At 46.9% G+C, this 18075-nt stretch overlaps 1 protein-coding gene across 2 annotated transcripts in view; it reads left to right on the forward strand.

The window, feature by feature from the left end:
- Positions 1 to 18075, forward strand: part of LOC137432842 (sulfotransferase 1B1-like) — a 106044-nt gene that overhangs the window by 28375 nt on the left and 59594 nt on the right. Inside the window, exon 3 of one of the 2 annotated variants that reach the window (XM_068125093.2) lies at positions 5230 to 5364. The exons of the other annotated variant lie outside the window; for it this stretch is intronic. Coding sequence (XP_067981194.2) covers positions 5230 to 5364 — 135 coding nt within the window. The remainder of the gene's footprint in view (positions 1 to 5229; positions 5365 to 18075) is intronic. 2 annotated transcript variants of the gene reach the window in all.

An 18075-nucleotide genomic window follows, 5' to 3' on the forward strand; every position in this document is an offset into this window, starting at 1 on the left:
TGAGTGCTCTCTCTCAGCGCTGTTCACAGGGTTCCGTTCCGTTCCGTAGGTCAGAGCTTCTGGTGACATGTCTCTTGACTCATAGTTTGCTCTGGTTTTTATGGGCATTGTCGCGCTAATCCCTTCTCCGCTAATGCCCCGAGGTCATGCATGCACCGAGTCCTGGCACCAGCTCGCTCCCCTTCTGCTGCGAGTTCCCTTTACCAAACAATAGGGGGGTGCTTCAGCCAGGGGCTGTGACCAGGTGGACAAGAGATTACCATGTTCGTGCACATTCTTGGCATTCATTTACGGAATCATCTATCTGCTTCGTTACCAGTCTTAATCAATGAGTTACCAGTGCCAATCAATAAGTTACACTGAGTTACACTTCCACAGTGGTGAACAGCTGTTATAAAGACCTGGAGAGAGGAGTGGGATTGAAGAGAGTGAGGGAGTTTGTTCCAGAGGCAGGAGAAAAGAGGAATGAAGGAGTGAAGTGCAGAGAGTCTTGATTTTGGCAGTTTAACCATAAGAGGGTTGCAGGCAGATCTTGTGCGACCTGAAGGAATATTTGGGGGCAGAGCCCAGAGAGAGCTGGGGGAGCAAGGCTGGAGAGGAGTCGGTAGAAGACGGAAAGACCACCAACCTGCCTGCGGTGAGTAAGTGAAAGGCCCTCGGAGATAGCTTCATCGCAGGAGATTCCAATGATTCTGAAAGCTTTGGTTTCAACAGCGTGAAGCCGAGCTAGGTGCGAGGCAGGAGCACCGGCCCAGAGGGGAGAGCAGTATTCCATTGAGCTGCTGATGAAAGCCTTGTATGTAGTGAGGAGCTCAGGTGTGCCAAGGAAGGACTTTGCACGATGGAGGATGCCCAGTCGGCGACTGGCTTTGGAGGCCAGACTTGAAATAGGGTAGAGGTAGACAAGGGGTACATGGGAAGGTTTTAGGGATTAAGAACATTCATAGGGTAGGGGGAGGACCACAGCCTTCTTCTTTTGTATGCTAAACATGATGAAAACAGATAAGAATATACAAAAATTGACGATTTTAGGCGATCTTAACTTTTTGACCTCAAAAGCAATATGCGTCAGTGACCTAATATGGAAACCCTGCTCAACTGTCAAGTTATTCGGATGAAAATTGATGATTTTATGCAACTTTAACCTTTGACCTTTTGGTCTCAAAAGCAATCGGCTTCTAGCTTTTGATTGGTGAATTCAGTGACCCAATATGCAAATTCTTAAAGTTTCAGTCCGATCGTATGAAAATTGACAATTACATGTGATGCTGACGTACTTTTTGACCAAATTATTAATTTGACCTCATTATTCTCATAATAAAGCTTTGTTGAAAATTTGATGACAAAAAAAAAAGGTTAAAAAAAATGTTACAGCCAGGACAGGCACAGACAGACAGACACACAGTCTGTTACAGCCAGACAGACAGACACACAGAAGTGATTGCAAAACCCCATCTTGCGCTTCGCGAGGGATGGGCTAAATTTCTCGTATGTTAAAAAATAATAGAGTTATACAAATGGGGACATGTTCAACATGTGAAACTAATGAAAATCAATTCCTCTCTAGGCATAAAACTGGTGGTGATATACCAAAGTTTTTATCAGGAAGTAAATCTACAACAACTGGGTTACTGGGGGAATTACACCACCTGGATATTAATTATGCGGACCTGGAACAAACTTGAATAAAAGATTAGATTAATGCGGAAGTTCTAAACCTTGGAGCAAATCTAAAAATAGGGTTGATCAAGTTTGTATATATAATTATATGAATGATCGTTTTAAGGCCATTTTCCCCGCTAGAGCGGAGGTTAGCCTTGCGGGGCCCATGACAATCATGGTTCCCTGTTTGAGGCAATGTTTTTATGGCCGGATGCCCTTCCTGGCACCAACCCTTAGTCGCCTCTTACGATGCGCAGGGATACGGTGTACCTATTCTAAGCCAGGGTACACACCGGGATCATTCACCCCAACAAGCTGGTACTCAATTTGCCGACCTCGGAAGGTTTGACAGGCTGAGTCAACCCCCCTGGTGTTAATTCAGCGATCGACTGGGATTCGAACCCAGGATCCTCGGATCTCAAGCCGGCACCCTAACCGCTAAGCCAACACCAGGCTCAAGTTTGTATGAAAGGTTTGTTCATCAAGTTTGTATGAAAGGTTTGTTGATCAAGTTTGTATGAAACACGATATTCATTATGATATCAAGTTGGATGAGAAACAAGAAGCTGATAGAGAAATGTTAGAAATTTGTCATTTTGGAAATTTGTCGGGATTGGGAGTGAGGTGTTGAGGACTTGTGGTTGGGAAGAGGCTTGCAGACTTTTGGTGATGTGGGGTTGAGGAATTGCAGAAGAAAGGGGGAGGGGGAAGGGGAGTTGAGGACTTGAAGAGAAAAGGTGGAGCTGGGATTGGGAGGGGGTGTTGAGGAATGAAAGAAGAAAGAGGGACTGGAGGACAGAGAGTTGGAGTGGTGGTTGGGGAGGCAGCGAAGGTACAGAGTCTGGAAAGGGGTTGAGGCTAGGAGGGAGTGAGGACTTGTGGCTGGGAAGATGCTTGCAGACATTTAGTGATGTGGGGTTGAGGACTTGCAGAAGAAAGGGGGAGGAGAGGACACAGAGTTAGGGTGGGGAGGAGGGGATAGAGAGCAAGGAGAGGGAGTTTGCCAACTTGTGGTGGGGAGGGGCCTTGAACACTTGGGGTTGAAACCTTGGTGCTGGGAGAGAGGAGGTGAGAGGGTGGAGGTTGAGATTTTGAAGAAGAAAGGTCTTAAAGTACTTAAAGCCACATTTTACATTTCTCGGAATTTCCATGGGTCCCTGCAATTATGCTGTCAAAGGACATTCCTAGCAAACTCCCTATATATTCCACACAATATTGGGAACGATGGTAATTCCCTTACAACAGGCCCGTTGGACTGGATTATCTGCTCGTACTATATATAGCTAGCAGAAGCCAGTGGTAAAATTACGACAATATAATAAAGGTGAAAAATGTGTACCACACATGGTTAAAAAAAAGTACAATACATGATTTTGTATCAGCAATTATATGTGGAGTAGAGTGGAAAATGTTGCTTACGGTATTCATTGTATATCAGTGACAGTGTTCACCGGTACTACGTACTGTATAACGAGGAGTGCCTGCATAGATTTGAGAAGTGTATGTTTGTTTGTGGGTTTGCGTCTTTGTTTGACTTCTATGTCTTCCTACACCACTCGACGCAATGAGTTGAAAACAGGGGGTTGTACTCGTGGTGCGCATGAGAAGGTTTTCGGTGATAAAAACATTTAATAGCCTCCGGGGTCATGGTGCTGGGAGCACGCCAATTCTCTATGTAAATCTGGATAAAATTGCATCCCTCTCGGTGTGAGGGGGATTACAAGTCATCAAAATACTCCAATGCTCTGCTTGAAAACTATAGACATCATAGAAGTTTGGGATTATCACATGAAATATCACACTTAGTTTTATTTCTACACCCCCTCCCCCCCCCCCATCCCCACCCCCAACCAACGGAATGAGTTTAAAATGGCTGGTTCTACTCACGGGGTACATGGGAAGGTTTTAGGGATGAAGAACATTCATAGGGTATGGGGAGGACCCCAATTATCTTTGTAATTGTGTATCGTATAGCACCACCTGGTGGAGGTCTGCATTACAACTCATAAATCATAAAGGTTGGGGATCAACCTCTCCGCAAGGACGGGTTCTTGGCTCATAACCATTCATTTGCTTGCTCTCTGCTCTGCTTGAGTCTCCTTTATGAATGGCAACCCTATCTCTTTAATTAATCCCCTGTTATCACTGGGCTGGCAGCTTTAATTGTGGCATAGTTTAAAATCTGTGTTCAGTGTTTGTCTTATTGGGGTGCCCTTGGGACACGTGCCCGTTCTCATCAAATAGAGTAGTTGTGCATCAGTTTGTTTATATTGTTGTGCCGTGTAGTTTTTATTGTAAACATTTTATTTTGCCCCCGTTGGACTTGGGCTGAAAGGGGGGGCTTATGGATTGGGTCGCGTCCGTTCGTCTGCCAGTGTGTGTGTGTGCGCGTCTGTCCTTTACCATATCCTGGACATGTACGGTCCGATTTTGTTCCTAATTGGCACAAGCGCAGTGCGTGATGGCATACGCGTGTGATGCAATCTGATAAAAGATGGCCGACTAGTCGACTGGCAGCCATTTGAGTTGTAAAAAACTCGACATTGAACATGTCCTCAACCATTTCTTGGCCATACATGTACCGATCTTGTTCAAACTTAGCAGACAGATAATGAATGATGGTTGACATATGCATGCCATTTTATTTCAAGATCAGATACAAGATCATTTTGTTACTTAAACGTGTGCCCAACAATTTATTGGACATGCATGGACGGGTTCTATTCAAACTTAGCACAAAGACAATACATGAGAGTATACCTATGTGGAATATTTTGTTTTGTAATCCAACCAAAGATGGTTGACTGGCAGCCTTTAACTCCGAACAGCAAAATTACTAAAACAATGGGGGCTATGACATTTTATGTCTTTTTCTCCTTGTCCCTATTAAACTGTTTAACTTTTTGAAGTGGTGGTGTCTGTTTCCTCCATCCACGATCAGGCTCATTAAAAGTAAACAGTTGGCGGCTTTTGGGCTAAGCAAATACTGGCTTCCATTTCTTGCATGAGGTTCTTATTTGGCCAATAAACGCTTGGTTATCCGAGGCCACGAAGCCTGGTGTTGGCTTAACGGTCAGGGTGGCTAGCTTCATATCTCAGGGTCCTGAGTTCAAGCCCCTGTCATTTCGTTTAACTAGCACCAGGTGCATTGACTGAGCCTGTCATCCTCCCGTGGTCGGCAAAATGAGAACGTTTATTGGGAAGAATGAACCATTTGAATATCCTGTGTTGGAGTGCCGACCTGTCCAGGATTGTGCCCAATAGCCACACCCTGCTTCGGGCAGCCCTATACATCTGAAGATGCAAAAAGGAGTGATCTTCTCCACACGAAGCCATGCCCCATGTGAATAGAGTTGATGAATGAAGGTTTACACACAGCATTTTAATATTTGTTTGTCCTTTATTTTATTTGAATAAAATAACTCTTCTTTCTCTCACTAATAAATCACGACGTTACACAACAACTCAAATTAACATTGTAGATGCAGTGTACCATAAGCAACACATTTTGTCAATATTGTTCTACGACACAGTTCACACTACATTTAAACGGATGTTTCTCTGTAGGCACAACGTGGATGCAGGAGATAGCCGACACGGTGTACTCCGATGGTGACATAGAGTTTGCAAAGCGAGCGTCAATTGATGTGCGTGTGCCATTTTTGGAGTTTGAAAGTGCAGATGTGTTACAACGACCATCTGGTAAGTTCCACGCTTTTGACTAATCTGTTCAAGCAATAACAAAAGTCAGAGTTGACAATTTACATTTACTCATTGAGTCAGTGGCATTGCAATAAGATGACAAAAACAAGCTTCCTAGAGCGTTCTACTTTGGTGCATTTGTATCCAGGTTTTTGTCCATTATCTCCCACATTCATCCCTGCTGGGCCTTGTCAGACTGCAACTTCATTGGTCACTTTCTGTGGGGATAACAATAATCTGCAGCAGTGGATAATAATAATACGAGTTCATTTCCACGGAACTTCAACGCATGAGGAAGCCTTGAGGGCCATAAAAGCCTGCACTATGATTGCCTCCTTCAAGTCTCAATTTCTTTACATTCTCTTTTGACAAGTTACCAAACGCACACATCACCTTGAAAGAAATAATACTTTTAAAATGAATCTCGACAACTTGACAGATTGGGCTCCATTTATTCGCTCACAAAATGAAAACATTACTTCACAACTGTGGAATCAGACCGTGATGGTGATTCCCCGGAAACTGAAATAAACCAGTGCTGGGGTAAAACGGAGAAGGTTTGCACATTCATATATGACATCCTCCACCTTAAGTCAAAAATGAACAGGAGTCCATGGAGCAATACTTGCACTCAAATAACAGAAAGTGGACCTCGGGAAGACTGTTCCGGTCATTAAGCAGACACGGAAATTATTCTGCCCCCGTATGTGTTCACGTGAAAATAGAACATTGGTATAAAAAAAACACTTCAAGGAGTTCAACAGTTTGGTAGTTTTCTCTTGCGTGTAGAGCGTCGCAGTATAACTGTGGATATGGAGTCCGAAGAGTCCACGACAGGGTGCAGGAGCGTTCACAGAAGATTTTGAGGCATCAAAGTCGACTGGATCGTGACCCCGACAATTTCTGGCGGTGGCGAGTCGAACTGTTGTTCTGGCTGTGATAATGTTGCTTGCTTGATCGATGGACAGTGATAAGTGACAGTTGGTAAGGTATGTGGTCCTGATGTTGACGAATGTCATGTCCGTTTTTTTTTTTTTTTGTTTTTTTTTTGTTTTGTTTGTATACAATATCGAGGCTCGTGAAAGAGCGAACATTAATCACATGAACACACAGAAAGACAAACCGACACATAAAACATATAACATAGGGAGCGGTAGACAAGATGGGGAGAGAGGGGGAAGGACACAAACACAACATTTGAGAGCAGGGACCGAGAGACATGGAGACATCGAGAGATCTGAGAGAGGGCGAGGGCTTTGGGGGGGGGGGCGTGGGAAGGGGGCAGTGGGAGAGGTATAAAACATATGGACACTGCCAGGACTTCCAGGAAAGAAGTTGGAATTTCAAACAAGGTGGATCTGGGGTGAATTAGCGGGGGTAGAAAAGATCAAGGTTTTGGATGGGGGAAGATAAGAGATGGTGGTGAACAGCTGTTTTAAAGACCTGGAGGGAGGAGTGGGATTGAAGGGAGTGAGGGAGTTTGTTCCAGAGGCGGGAGAAAAGAGGAATGAAAGAGTGAAGGTGAGCGGAGAGCCGAGATTTCGGCAGTTTAACCATCAGAGGGTTGCTGGCAGATCTTGTGCGACCTGTAGGAATATTTGGGGGACAGAGCACAGAGAGAGCTGGGGGTGCAAGGCCGGAGAGGAGTCGGTAGAAGACAGAAAGACCACCTACCTGCCTGCGGTGAGTGAGTGAAAGGCCCTCAGAGATAGCTTCATCGCGGGAGATTCCAATAATTCTGAAAGCTTTGGTTTCAACAGCGTGAAGCCGAGCTAGGTGTGAGGCAGGAGCACCGGCCCATAGGGGAGAACAGTATTCCATTGAGCTGCGGATGAAAGCCTTGTATGTGGTGAGGAGCTCAGGTGTGCCGAGGAAGGACTTCGCACGACGGAGGATGCCCAGTCGGCGACTGGCTTTGGAGGCCAGCTTGGAAATGTGGTTTTCCCAAGAAAGATCATGGCAGATAGTGAGACCCAAAATCTTGAGCGACAGAACTTCTTGGAGAGGATTGTTGAGAAAGTAGATGGGAGGGTTGTCCAGTCGATCTTTTCGGAGAGACATAGTAAGAGTGTGAGATTTGTCAGGATTGAAAGACATGTTCCACTTGTTTGACCAGTCTGTGATTTTGTCCAGGTCTTCAGAGAGTGAGGAGGCAGCAGACTGCCGATCTGAGGGAAGAGGAATGGAGCGGCAGAGAGTGGAGTCATCAGCAAAGAGATAGAGAGGATTTTCGAGAGAGTCAGAGAGATCATTGATGAAGACCAGAAAAAGCACGGGGCCCAGAACACTGCCTTGGGGAACTCCAGCCTGAACAGGAAGAGGAGATGAGAGAAACCCATTCAGGGCCACACGTTGACGACGACTAGAGAGGACGTCCGCCAGCCATGCGTGGAGATTTCCATGGATACCAAAGGAGGAGAGTTTGGTGAGCAGAGCGGGGTGCCAGACCGTGTCGAAGGCACGTGATATGTCGAGGGAGACAGCTCTAATTTCCTGTTTGGCATTGAGGACCTCCATCCATTGTTGAGACAGCAGAAGCAGCATGTCCAGAGTAGAGTGACCTGGTCTGAAACCAAATTGATGATCAGAGATCAAGCCATTGGAGAAGAGGAAAGATTTCATATCAGAAGCAATGATGGATTCCATGACTTTGCTGATAATTGGGAGAAGGCTGATTGGTCTGTAGTTGCTAGGATCTGTTTTTGCACCTTTTTTGTGCAAAGCGGTGATGTTGGCTGATTTCCAAGCAGATGGCAGTTGACCTTGAGCAAAAGAGAGGGTGAAGAGAACAGAGAGAGGGTGAGATAGAGCAGCAGAGCAGGATTTTAGGACCCGTGGGCTGATGCCGTCGGGTCCAGTTGCAGAATCAGAGTCGAGGGTTGACAGAAACTTTTCCACCTTGTCAGGAGGAAAGGACACGGAGTCCAGGAGCAGCAGGGTACGACTGGGTATGGTGGGTACAGAGATGGATGGGTTTGGGACACAAGATTTAGAGGCAAACACAGAGTTGAGGCATTCAGCTTTTTCACGTGCGGAGTCAGCTGTGTAGCCGTTTGAGGTAAGGGAGGGGATGGAGGGGGAACAAACACCAGAAACGGATTTGACCAGACGCCACCAGGATTTGGAAGAGGGAGACAGATAAGAGAGTTTGGTCTTGAGAACGGAGAGATATTGTTTCCTGGCTCTCCTGAGGGTGGACACACACTTGTTTCGGGCTTTGTGAAAGGAAATGAGATTTCCTTCCGTTGGATTTGCTTTCCAGGAGACGAAGGCAAGTTGTTTCTGGGCAACAGCCTCACCACAAGATTCCGTGTACCATGGACGGGAGGAAGGGTATGACAACTGAAGACGAGATGGGATAAATCTGTGCATGAGAGAGAGCAATTTACTTTGGAAGAATTCCCAGGATGAGTTGATGTCAGAGGCAGTGGAGATGGGAGACCAATCCAGACGATTGATGGCTGCTTGAAGACCGTGCCAGTTGGCCTGAGTGAAGTTGTGCAGGCGAATCACGTAGGACAGTGGATCTGGGTTCCCAATCACATATTACCCGTGTCAAAGTTGCAGGCAAAACACTGGGTATCTAATGTTGATACAGCTACTGCTGGGCAACGTGGGCATCAAATTTTGTTCAAGCTGGCTCTCTTAACCGTTTATAAAGTGTCAATCTCAGGTGTCATTTCATCAACAACTTGGACAGACCTGCTCCGGTTATTGAGTGTGAAACGGTATTTGAACAGGAGACGGGGTAGCTTTGTCTCTGTTTCCATCCAGAAATTTATACAATCCGGATTTGATGATTCCCACCGAATGTTCTGCCAAGTCATTTGAAGCCTGGTGATGTGGGCTGACAAACCTGTGTTTGATGCCGTTCCGACGCATGAATCAAGTGAACTTGTAACTGGAAAAACACGCACCTTTATCACTCACGATAATCGTGGGCAAACCATGAGTGGCGAAATAGTGTGAGTTTTTTGATGGTGCTTGCTGACGTCATACCATGTGTCATGTGGGCATCAATCTATTTAGTGTGCTTGCTCGTGATGAGCAGCATCATGCCGCCTTTGATAGACCCCGCATAATCGAGATAAATACAGTTAGCTTGGCCATTCCCAAGGATGCAGTGACACTTTCACAATTGTAATCCGTGTGCTCTTGTAGGGGTAACACTGATGAACATGATGTACCTTTGATGTCAGCATCAAGATTTGGCCAGCCCACATTGTTTCTAGGGAGTGACTTCTAATTCACAACAGTCGTGGATTCCATCCATTACCCTGGAATGCAGATGTTCTGGGATCATGGCATGACAGCCCCAGAGTAGGTAACCGTTTTCCACACTGAGTTCATTTTAATGTGCCTTAAAAGCATAAAAGTTGGGTCACCCTCGGGTCGCAAATGCCAACCATGCTGCACAACCTGGACAGACCGAGGTCTCTTCGAGTGCGCATGTGGATCTTGCCGGCAATCTTGTTCTCTACTGTTGTTGTGCTTCCCTCTCCCTCCCACTCTCTTTATTGGATGTTTTATGTGTTAGCTCTTACACAAGCCTCGACTAAGTGTACAAAAAAGAAATTAAAAACATTTTTTTTTCCCATACGCGATAATTGGGATGATGGCCTCTGAGCGTGCAATGCATTCGGCAAATGTAATAATCAAGCATTTCTTCACTCTAAGCTGTAATTATTACTTTTAGAATGGTCAAGATGGTGAAGGATTGAAGGCCCATTCACAAAACAAGTTCACTCTCCCACTTCTCGTGTCTTCCCCAATCTCGCGAGAGTTCCCTCGTTCATTGTCTCCGCTGCCTCTATTTTTAGTTTTCACCGATTCCCTCACAACTCAGTCTGAGCTATGACTCTCAGTGATTTATTGGCAATGTACCGTAAAATGGGGTGAATAGGGACAGCAAGGTGAATAGGGACACAACTGAAAAAAGTTCGGAAACTTTTTTTCGCTGAAAATTGATAACCATACTGATTTGTTGATATTTGGGTTGAAAGTGATCTCTTATTTTTTTAAAAAGCAACTTATAGTCCCTATTAACCCCATATATGGGTTAGATAGGAATAAATAGCCTTTTTATGGCTGTCTCTATTCACCCCGTTTTATGGGTGAATAGGGACAGTCACTAATACAAAAAAATAATAATCAAGAAATAGGGACAGTTTGGAGAAACTTTTTATCCCATATTTTTTTTCATTGGCACCGTGGTTTATATTATGGGTGCATATTATGTGCATCCATCTGAGCTATCAATTTAGCAATAAGTTGGAAACTCAGGATTGTTTCTTGATTTTTTTTTTTTTTTGTATTAGTGACTGTCCCTATTCACCCTGTTTTACATTCCATAATACATGAGAGTTCTGAAGTGGCTCTGAAGATCATGAGTGATCTGAAGATCAACGGCCTGGGAATCGGAAAGTCGCTATCCGATTTCCGGCATCATTTTTGTCATGAGCGCTTTTAAACCTTTTAACCACAATAACCCTTACTGAGAACCAATAATAATAATAATAATACCAACAATAATTAGGGCCGAATCCGTAACACTTCCCCCCCTCAAGAAAGAAAGTTTGAACACAGCAAAAACTTTGTAGGCAAATTCTTGAAACCAACACAAGTAATCAATGTTTCCCCAAAAATAAAGCAACAAAACTTCAACCAACTTACCGAGATTTCCAAAGTTAATTCACTCTGGACAAAGCATCAACAACGACATTGTCCCTGCCCTTTACATGTTCAATTTCCAAGTTACCCCTGCAAAGCCAAACTCCATTAAAATCAACCTCTGATTTTTACTTTTAATTTCTTTTGAATGAAGGTTAAGGGGTTGATCAAAAATCCAAAGTCAAGCAAATCGATAGCACTTTTTCTGGGAGGCCGAGCTGAGGATCAGGTTCCATGGTGGTTGGGTGGTGAGGCTTGGACATATCCACTACCTGGACGCCTTTAGGAACGTGGAGTTCACGGTTAGTCCGTGTAGGAAAGTTCACTACATGGACGCCTTTCGGAACGCGGCGTTCACGGTTAACCCGTGTAGGAATCTTGGCTCGGCTGCTCCGCAGCATTCAGTGCTTCAACTCTTTCTAACTTTCCTAACAATCACGGTTGGACCACTTGTCACTGTAGTCACATGAATGGCGGTCTCCTTCTCGGCCACTGCTCTGATAATCCTTCCTTCAGGAGCTGCCATAACTCTGGAAGCCTCCATAATAATATCGATTGCCTCTATCACCACTACTACTCCATGGTCCTCCTCTGTAGCCCCCTCGACCCCTAGGAAATGCCTTCCCTACTATGATGGACCGACCATCCAACTCCTTGCTATTCAGATCCTTTTCTGCAACTCTGGCGTACTTTGATTTTTCAAACGTGACAAAGCCAAACCCTCTTGACTTTTGTGTCTCCCTGTCTTTTATCAGCAGCTCTCTCTCTATTTCCTCTCTAGTCGTCGTCAACGTATGGCCCTGAATGGGTTTCTCTCATCTCCTCCTCCTGTTCAGGCTGGAGTTCCCCAAGGCAGTGTTCTGGGCCCCGTGCTTTTTCTGATCTTCATCAATGATCTCTCTGACTCTCTTGAAAATCCTCTCTATCTCTTTGCTGATGACTCCACTCTCTGCCGCTCCATTCCTCTTCCCTCAGATCGGCAGTCTGCAGCCTCCTCACTCTCTGAAGACTTGGACAAAATCACAGACTGGTCAAACAAGTGGAACATGTCTTTCAATCCTGACAAATCTCACACTCTTACTATGTCTCTCCGAAAAGATCGACTGGACAACCCTCCCATCTACTTTCTCAACAATCCTCTCCAAGAAGTTCTGTCGCTCAAGCTTTTGGGTTTCACTATCTGCCATGATATTTCTTGGGAAAACCACATTTCCAAGCTGGCCTCCAAAGCCAGTCGCCGACTGGGCATCCTCCGTCGTGCGAAGTCCTTCCTCGGCACACCTGAGCTCCTCACCACATACAAGGCTTTCATCCGCAGCTCAATGGAATACTGTTCTCCCCTATGGGCCGGTGCTCCTGCCTCACACCTAGCTCGGCTTCACGCTGTTGAAACCAAAGCTTTCAGAATTATTGGAATCTCCCGCGATGAAGCTATCTCTGAGGGCCTTTCACTCACTCACCGCAGGCAGGTAGGTGGTCTTTCTGTCTTCTACCGACTCCTCTCCGGCCTTGCACCCCCAGCTCTCTCTGTGCTCTGTCCCCCAAATATTCCTACAGGTCGCACAAGATCTGCCAGCAACCCTCTGATGGTTAAACTGCCGAAATCTCGGCTCTCTGCTCACCTTCACTCTTTCTTTCCTCTTTTCTCCCGCCTCTGGAACAAACTCCCTCACTCCCTTCAATCCCACTGCTCCCTCCAGGTCTTTAAAACAGCTGTTCACCACCATCTCTTATCTTCCCCCATCCAAAACCTTGATCTTTTCTACCCCCGCTAATTCACCCCAGATCCACCTTGTTTGAAATTCCAACTTCTTTCCTGGAAGTCCTGGCAGTGTCCATATGTTTTATACCTCTCCCACCACCCCCTTCCCTTGCCCCCCCCCCCAAAGCCCTCGCCCTCTCTCAGATCTCTCGATCTCTCGATGTCTCCGTGTCTCTCGGTCCCTGCTCTCAAATGTTGTGTTTGTGTCCTTCCCCCTCTCTCCCCATCTTGTCTACCGCTCCCGATGTTATATGTTTTATGTGTCGGTTTGTCTTTCTGTGTGATTAATGTTCGCTCTTTCACGAGCCTCGATCTTGTATACAAAAAAAAGAAGAAAAAAAAAGCAGCACTTCCAAAAGCGGTCCATATTTGCTGAAGGCAGACTCCATAACCTCTTCCTTTGTTTCGAAGTTCAGTCCCCCTACAAAGAGCTTGCCAATATTGCCTCCATCCCTAACGTGCCTGTGCTGACACTTCGTTTCAGGGTATTTCCTCTTCTCTTCAGGGGGCTTCCTAATAGGCTTTTCAACAAACATCGGGTTACCAGAAACTTGGCCACCGGCCAAATCATTCCCGATAACAAAAGATACTCCTTCTACAGGAAGTGGCTTGTAAACCGACGGTGACCGGTCCTGACACCAAATCGGACTCCAAATGGATGACATGAAGTGGAGCACTAACACAGCCACCAATCCCCTGTAAACGAACACTATCCCCAGTTGCCGTCTCCTCGGACCATGGCAAGATGCCTTCAAGCATTAAAGATTGATGTGCTCCTGTGTCCCTCAATATCCTAACCAGTCTCCGGTTAGTCGAGGCTCCATCCAGTGACACAAACCCCTCTGAAATAAATGGTTGGTAACCCTTTTGAGGGTGATTTCTCACAATGGCCATTGCATTTGGAGTCCTACAAGTCGAGCTCCGCTCCCGATTTTCCTTTCCCAGAGCATAACAGTTGGACATCGTGTCCAAGTTTATGGCAAAAAGTGCAAGTAGGCCCGGAGGAGAACCTCGTGGTCTGCCAAGGCATGGGGGCGGCGGTCTGCCTCGAACCCCCCGGACAATAGGTCTGTCTTGGAACCGCAGTCTTCTGATTTCTAGAAGTCGTGGTGTCAGAGTGGTCCTCATTTTCATCTCGAGGCTGCCCCCATGGATTTTCATTCTCCGCCCCTGATGTACCATAGCTCCCCTGGCTCGGTCTGGGTGAGATGTTCGGTTTGTGGGACCCCATCCTGTGTGTTAAGGCATAGTCATCTGCCATGGTTGCTGCCTCAAACAGCTTTGGTACTTTCCTTTCCTCCAGATGAACTTTAATGTCCTCGTGGACACACTGTTGGAATTCCTCCACCAGGATCAATTGTCGCCACAGTTCGAAGTCTTTCCCAACTCCTTTTGAATCACACCACCTATCAAACATGGTTTCTTTCACTCTGGCAAACTCCACATGGGTCTCACTCTCCCTCCTCCTGGCATTCCGGAATTTTTGCCGGTAAGCTTCCGGGACCAATTCATCGGCTTTGAGAATGTGTTTCTTCAATACCTCATAATCTGCACATTGGTCCATCGGTAAAGCCGAATAAATATCTTGAGCTTTACCCACCAGAACACTTTGCACTAGTATGGACCAGTACTCCTCAGGCCAGTTTAACAGTCGAGCCACTTTCTCAAAGTGTGGAAAAAAAACTTGGCTACCTCCTTCTCATTGAAGGGTGGAACCAGCCTCACATATCTGCCAACATCCCAGGTGTTCTGGCTAGGTGTAGAACCAGTCAGCAGGGATGGTACCTGTCGTGAAAATCAAGCTCAGACACGACTTGACCTCTGGGTAGGTTTAATATCATTTAGATCTGTAGTACATCCTGTAAGAATACATGCATGCAACAGGCATTAAAATCAGAGTATTTCATGAGCAATGGTCGATTCAATATAGCAATGGTCCAACAGAGAGGACAGTCAGCGCAGCATTTAGGGGCGTACATACCATTCAAACTACAGGACTATGTCACAGTGAGTTCCGCTGGAGTGTCCGCGCGCCCCGGTTGTCCCGGGTCTTATAGACGCCCCTTCTGTAGCGAGCACACCCTGGGTTCACCTTGGTATAATTTCACTACATTCTCCCCGCCGTTAGAACTATACTGCCGCTCGGCAGGTTGCAAGCAAGCATCAGCAATAAACGAATGGGTCACGTCAATCCACGTCAGTCGGTCCACCCGTAGCGGTCGGGGCGGCGAACTTCCCTGCCAGTTCATGTTCGGAATCTACCGGGCACGGCGTCCCCAAGCCCGGAGTCCCCCGCGTCGGAATAGCCGCCGGAGGTGGGAGTCGGAGGGGCGCCCCTGCGCCTTCGGGCACGGGAGTGGGGGATGACGGGAGTAACGGTGGTAGTTCCATAGGGGAAGCTTCGGTAGAGTCCATAGACTCGTAGACGGGTTCGTCGATATCCCTGTCGTCGTCCCCACATGGGGCGAGATGGCGTACGGAGACAGTAGACTCGCGGCCATCCGCCGTTAACACGCGAGCATGCTCGGGATTAGCCTGGAGGACCTGCACCTTGTCAACAAGGGGGTCGTACTTGCTAGCGCGAACCGCTCGTTTGAGATAGGCGGGCCCCGGTTCAGCGAGCCAGCTGGGTAAAGATTGGATACTGCCGGAGCTTCTAGGGTGGTGGAACAGTCGTTCGTGAGGAGTCTGGTTGGTGGCAGTACATAGGAGAGCCCGGATCGAGTTTAGAGCGGCAGGTAGCGACCATGCCCATTTATCGAGGCCTCAGCCGAGGGTCCGAAGGCTTAGCATGACGGCCCTCCATATAATCCCATTAAAGCGTTCGATCTGCCCATTCGCTTGGGGCCGGTACAGGGTGGTGTAGCTCGAAGCGACATTATGCCGGAGCAAGTAGCCCCTCACCTCCTGGGACAGGAACACCGCACCCCGATCGGTATGCACGTAGGCCGGATACCCGAACATAGAAAACAAATTCTGCAGGCACCGAATAACCGTGGCAGCCGACATATCCCCGCACGTGTAAGCAAAGGGGAATCGGGAATACTCATCGACGATAGTGAGCAGATAGCGAGAGTTGCTCGACATTGGCAGTGGCCCTGTGAAGTCCATCGCCAAGCGCTCCCACGGTCTAGTAGCCCTAACGAGTGTCCCCATAGGAGGGTTATAAAAACGCGGTTTGAGTTCCGCACAGATCGCGCAATCACGGCAGATGCGGCGGATGTCCTCAATCGAGTACGGCAGATTGCCCTCGCGCACAAAATGCGCGAAGCGCGTTACCCCGGGATGACACATAGTGCCGTGCAAAGTGCGCAGCCCCTCCAAAGTTACAACCCCCGCGCAAGTGGCCGGCCTCGATAAGGCATCAGCGACCAGGTTATCCTTCCCCGGGCGGTATTTGATGGTGTAGCAGAAGTCGGCGAGTTCGATACGCCAACGGGTGATTTTCTCATTCTTAATGCGCTGAGCATGTAAGGTGTCGTACATAAACGCAACACTCTGTTGGTCCGTGACGATTTGGAAACTCCGCCCAAGCAGATACGGCCGCCATCGCCGAATTGATTCGACGATCGCGTACGCTTCCTTTTCGACAGACGAATGCCTCCGCTCGGCGGAGGTGAGAGTCCGCGAGAAGAAAGCCACAGGGCGGCCTCCTTGGGAGAGAGTCGCCGCTATCGCATGATCCGAGGCATCACTCTCCAAAACGAAAGAGGCACTCTCGTCAATCGTCGCGACAGCGGCGCCAGCGATGTCGACTTTAAGGCCCTCGAAGGCCGCCAGGGCGGCCGGGCCCATGGGGAAAGTGTCGCAGGCCACGAGGGGGCGGAGCTTCACGGATAAATTTTGCACCCACTTTGAGTAGTGGGCGAACAGCCCTAGAGCGCGTTTCAGCGAAGCCCGATCGCTAGGCGGAGCCATATCGAGCAAAGGGCGCAGACGCTCCTTATCCGGAGAGACGGAGCCATGGGTCACGGTGTACCCCAAAAGGTCTACCGTGCGTAGAGAGTATCGACACTTAGCCGCATTCATGGTTAGGCGGTATTTCCGCGCGACCTCGAGGAAGCGTTTCAGATTAGCGTCGTGATGCTCCTGGTCATACCCACAAACCGTAAGAGGGTCATTCCATGTCAAATCATCAAAGAATCTGCCGTCATCTCTCAGATTTTTGTAAAACTTTGGGAACCAATTGGGACCCATGAAAAACGGCAAGAACTCAAATATTTTTGCTAACAGCCTCTTAATTAGTGAGATACAGACTAACGAACTTTGGACTAATTAGCCCGACGTCGCGAATTCAAATGGCCATATCTCTAAAAGTATAACACCTAGAGAGCTGGATTTGGTGTCATTTTAAAGGTATTTTCATGCCCTATGAATTTGTCTGGGCAACATTTTCCTACCTCCAACCACAAAAAAGTTATCACAAAATATAAACTTCAATTGTGAATCCCCAAAAAATGTATCCTTCAAATTTCCTCAAATTCATCCCAGAGGTACCTTATGATGTCAAGAAGCTTCCACATAAATTTTGTGATGGGCACTCCAATAGTTTCTGAGATATGAGCAATAATGTACATGTACGTATGGCATATAGGTTCGAAAATCAGCATTTGTAATGTATTATACAATCAATAAGTGAGTTCAAGTACACAGTGTTCACTAACCTGACTTAGGCTTTCAATTTCCTCTTCAATGCAGCAACAGCAGCACTTGTTTCTTTCTTGGAAATACAATATGTCCTTCCAGTTGCAGTGGTTGGTTCAACAGTAGTAAGCACATCCTGGTAGTCAATAGTGAGAGGGTCTGCTGGTTCCGGAAATGTATATGATGGGGATGGTCCATGTGGATGGAGGAACTTAACATGGCTCCGATGGCTCTCAAGCCAGACGACTTTGGTTTTTCATGAGCTCCAAAGGGATTGCAGCAGGAATTCTGCTTCAAGATGAACTTTTCCTTGGCAGTCGTCATTTTTCTGCAGCTCCTTCAGAAGTGAACTGCCAATTTCTGTTGGTGGCAGGCCTAAGCATTACACTAAGCCAACTTGGACTTTCCCTGGGGATCTTAGACTGTGAAAGTTGCATCACCTCGAATTACCCACATGGGAAATCCCAGTTGGAATTCCCCAGATGAGAATTCCCCTCAGGCCCAGTTGAAAATGAAAGTATATGATACTTCAAAGCAATTGATGGTTGTTCCCTGTGTTCCCTGTCATGGCTAGGTTAGAATGATTGTATAATACATTACAAATGCTGATTTTCGAACCTATGTATATGCCATAC

This window comes from Myxine glutinosa, chromosome 8 (genome assembly GCF_964187855.1).
Source record: "Myxine glutinosa chromosome 8, kmMyxGlut1.1, whole genome shotgun sequence".
Classification (NCBI taxonomy): Eukaryota; Metazoa; Chordata; class Myxini; order Myxiniformes; family Myxinidae; genus Myxine; species Myxine glutinosa.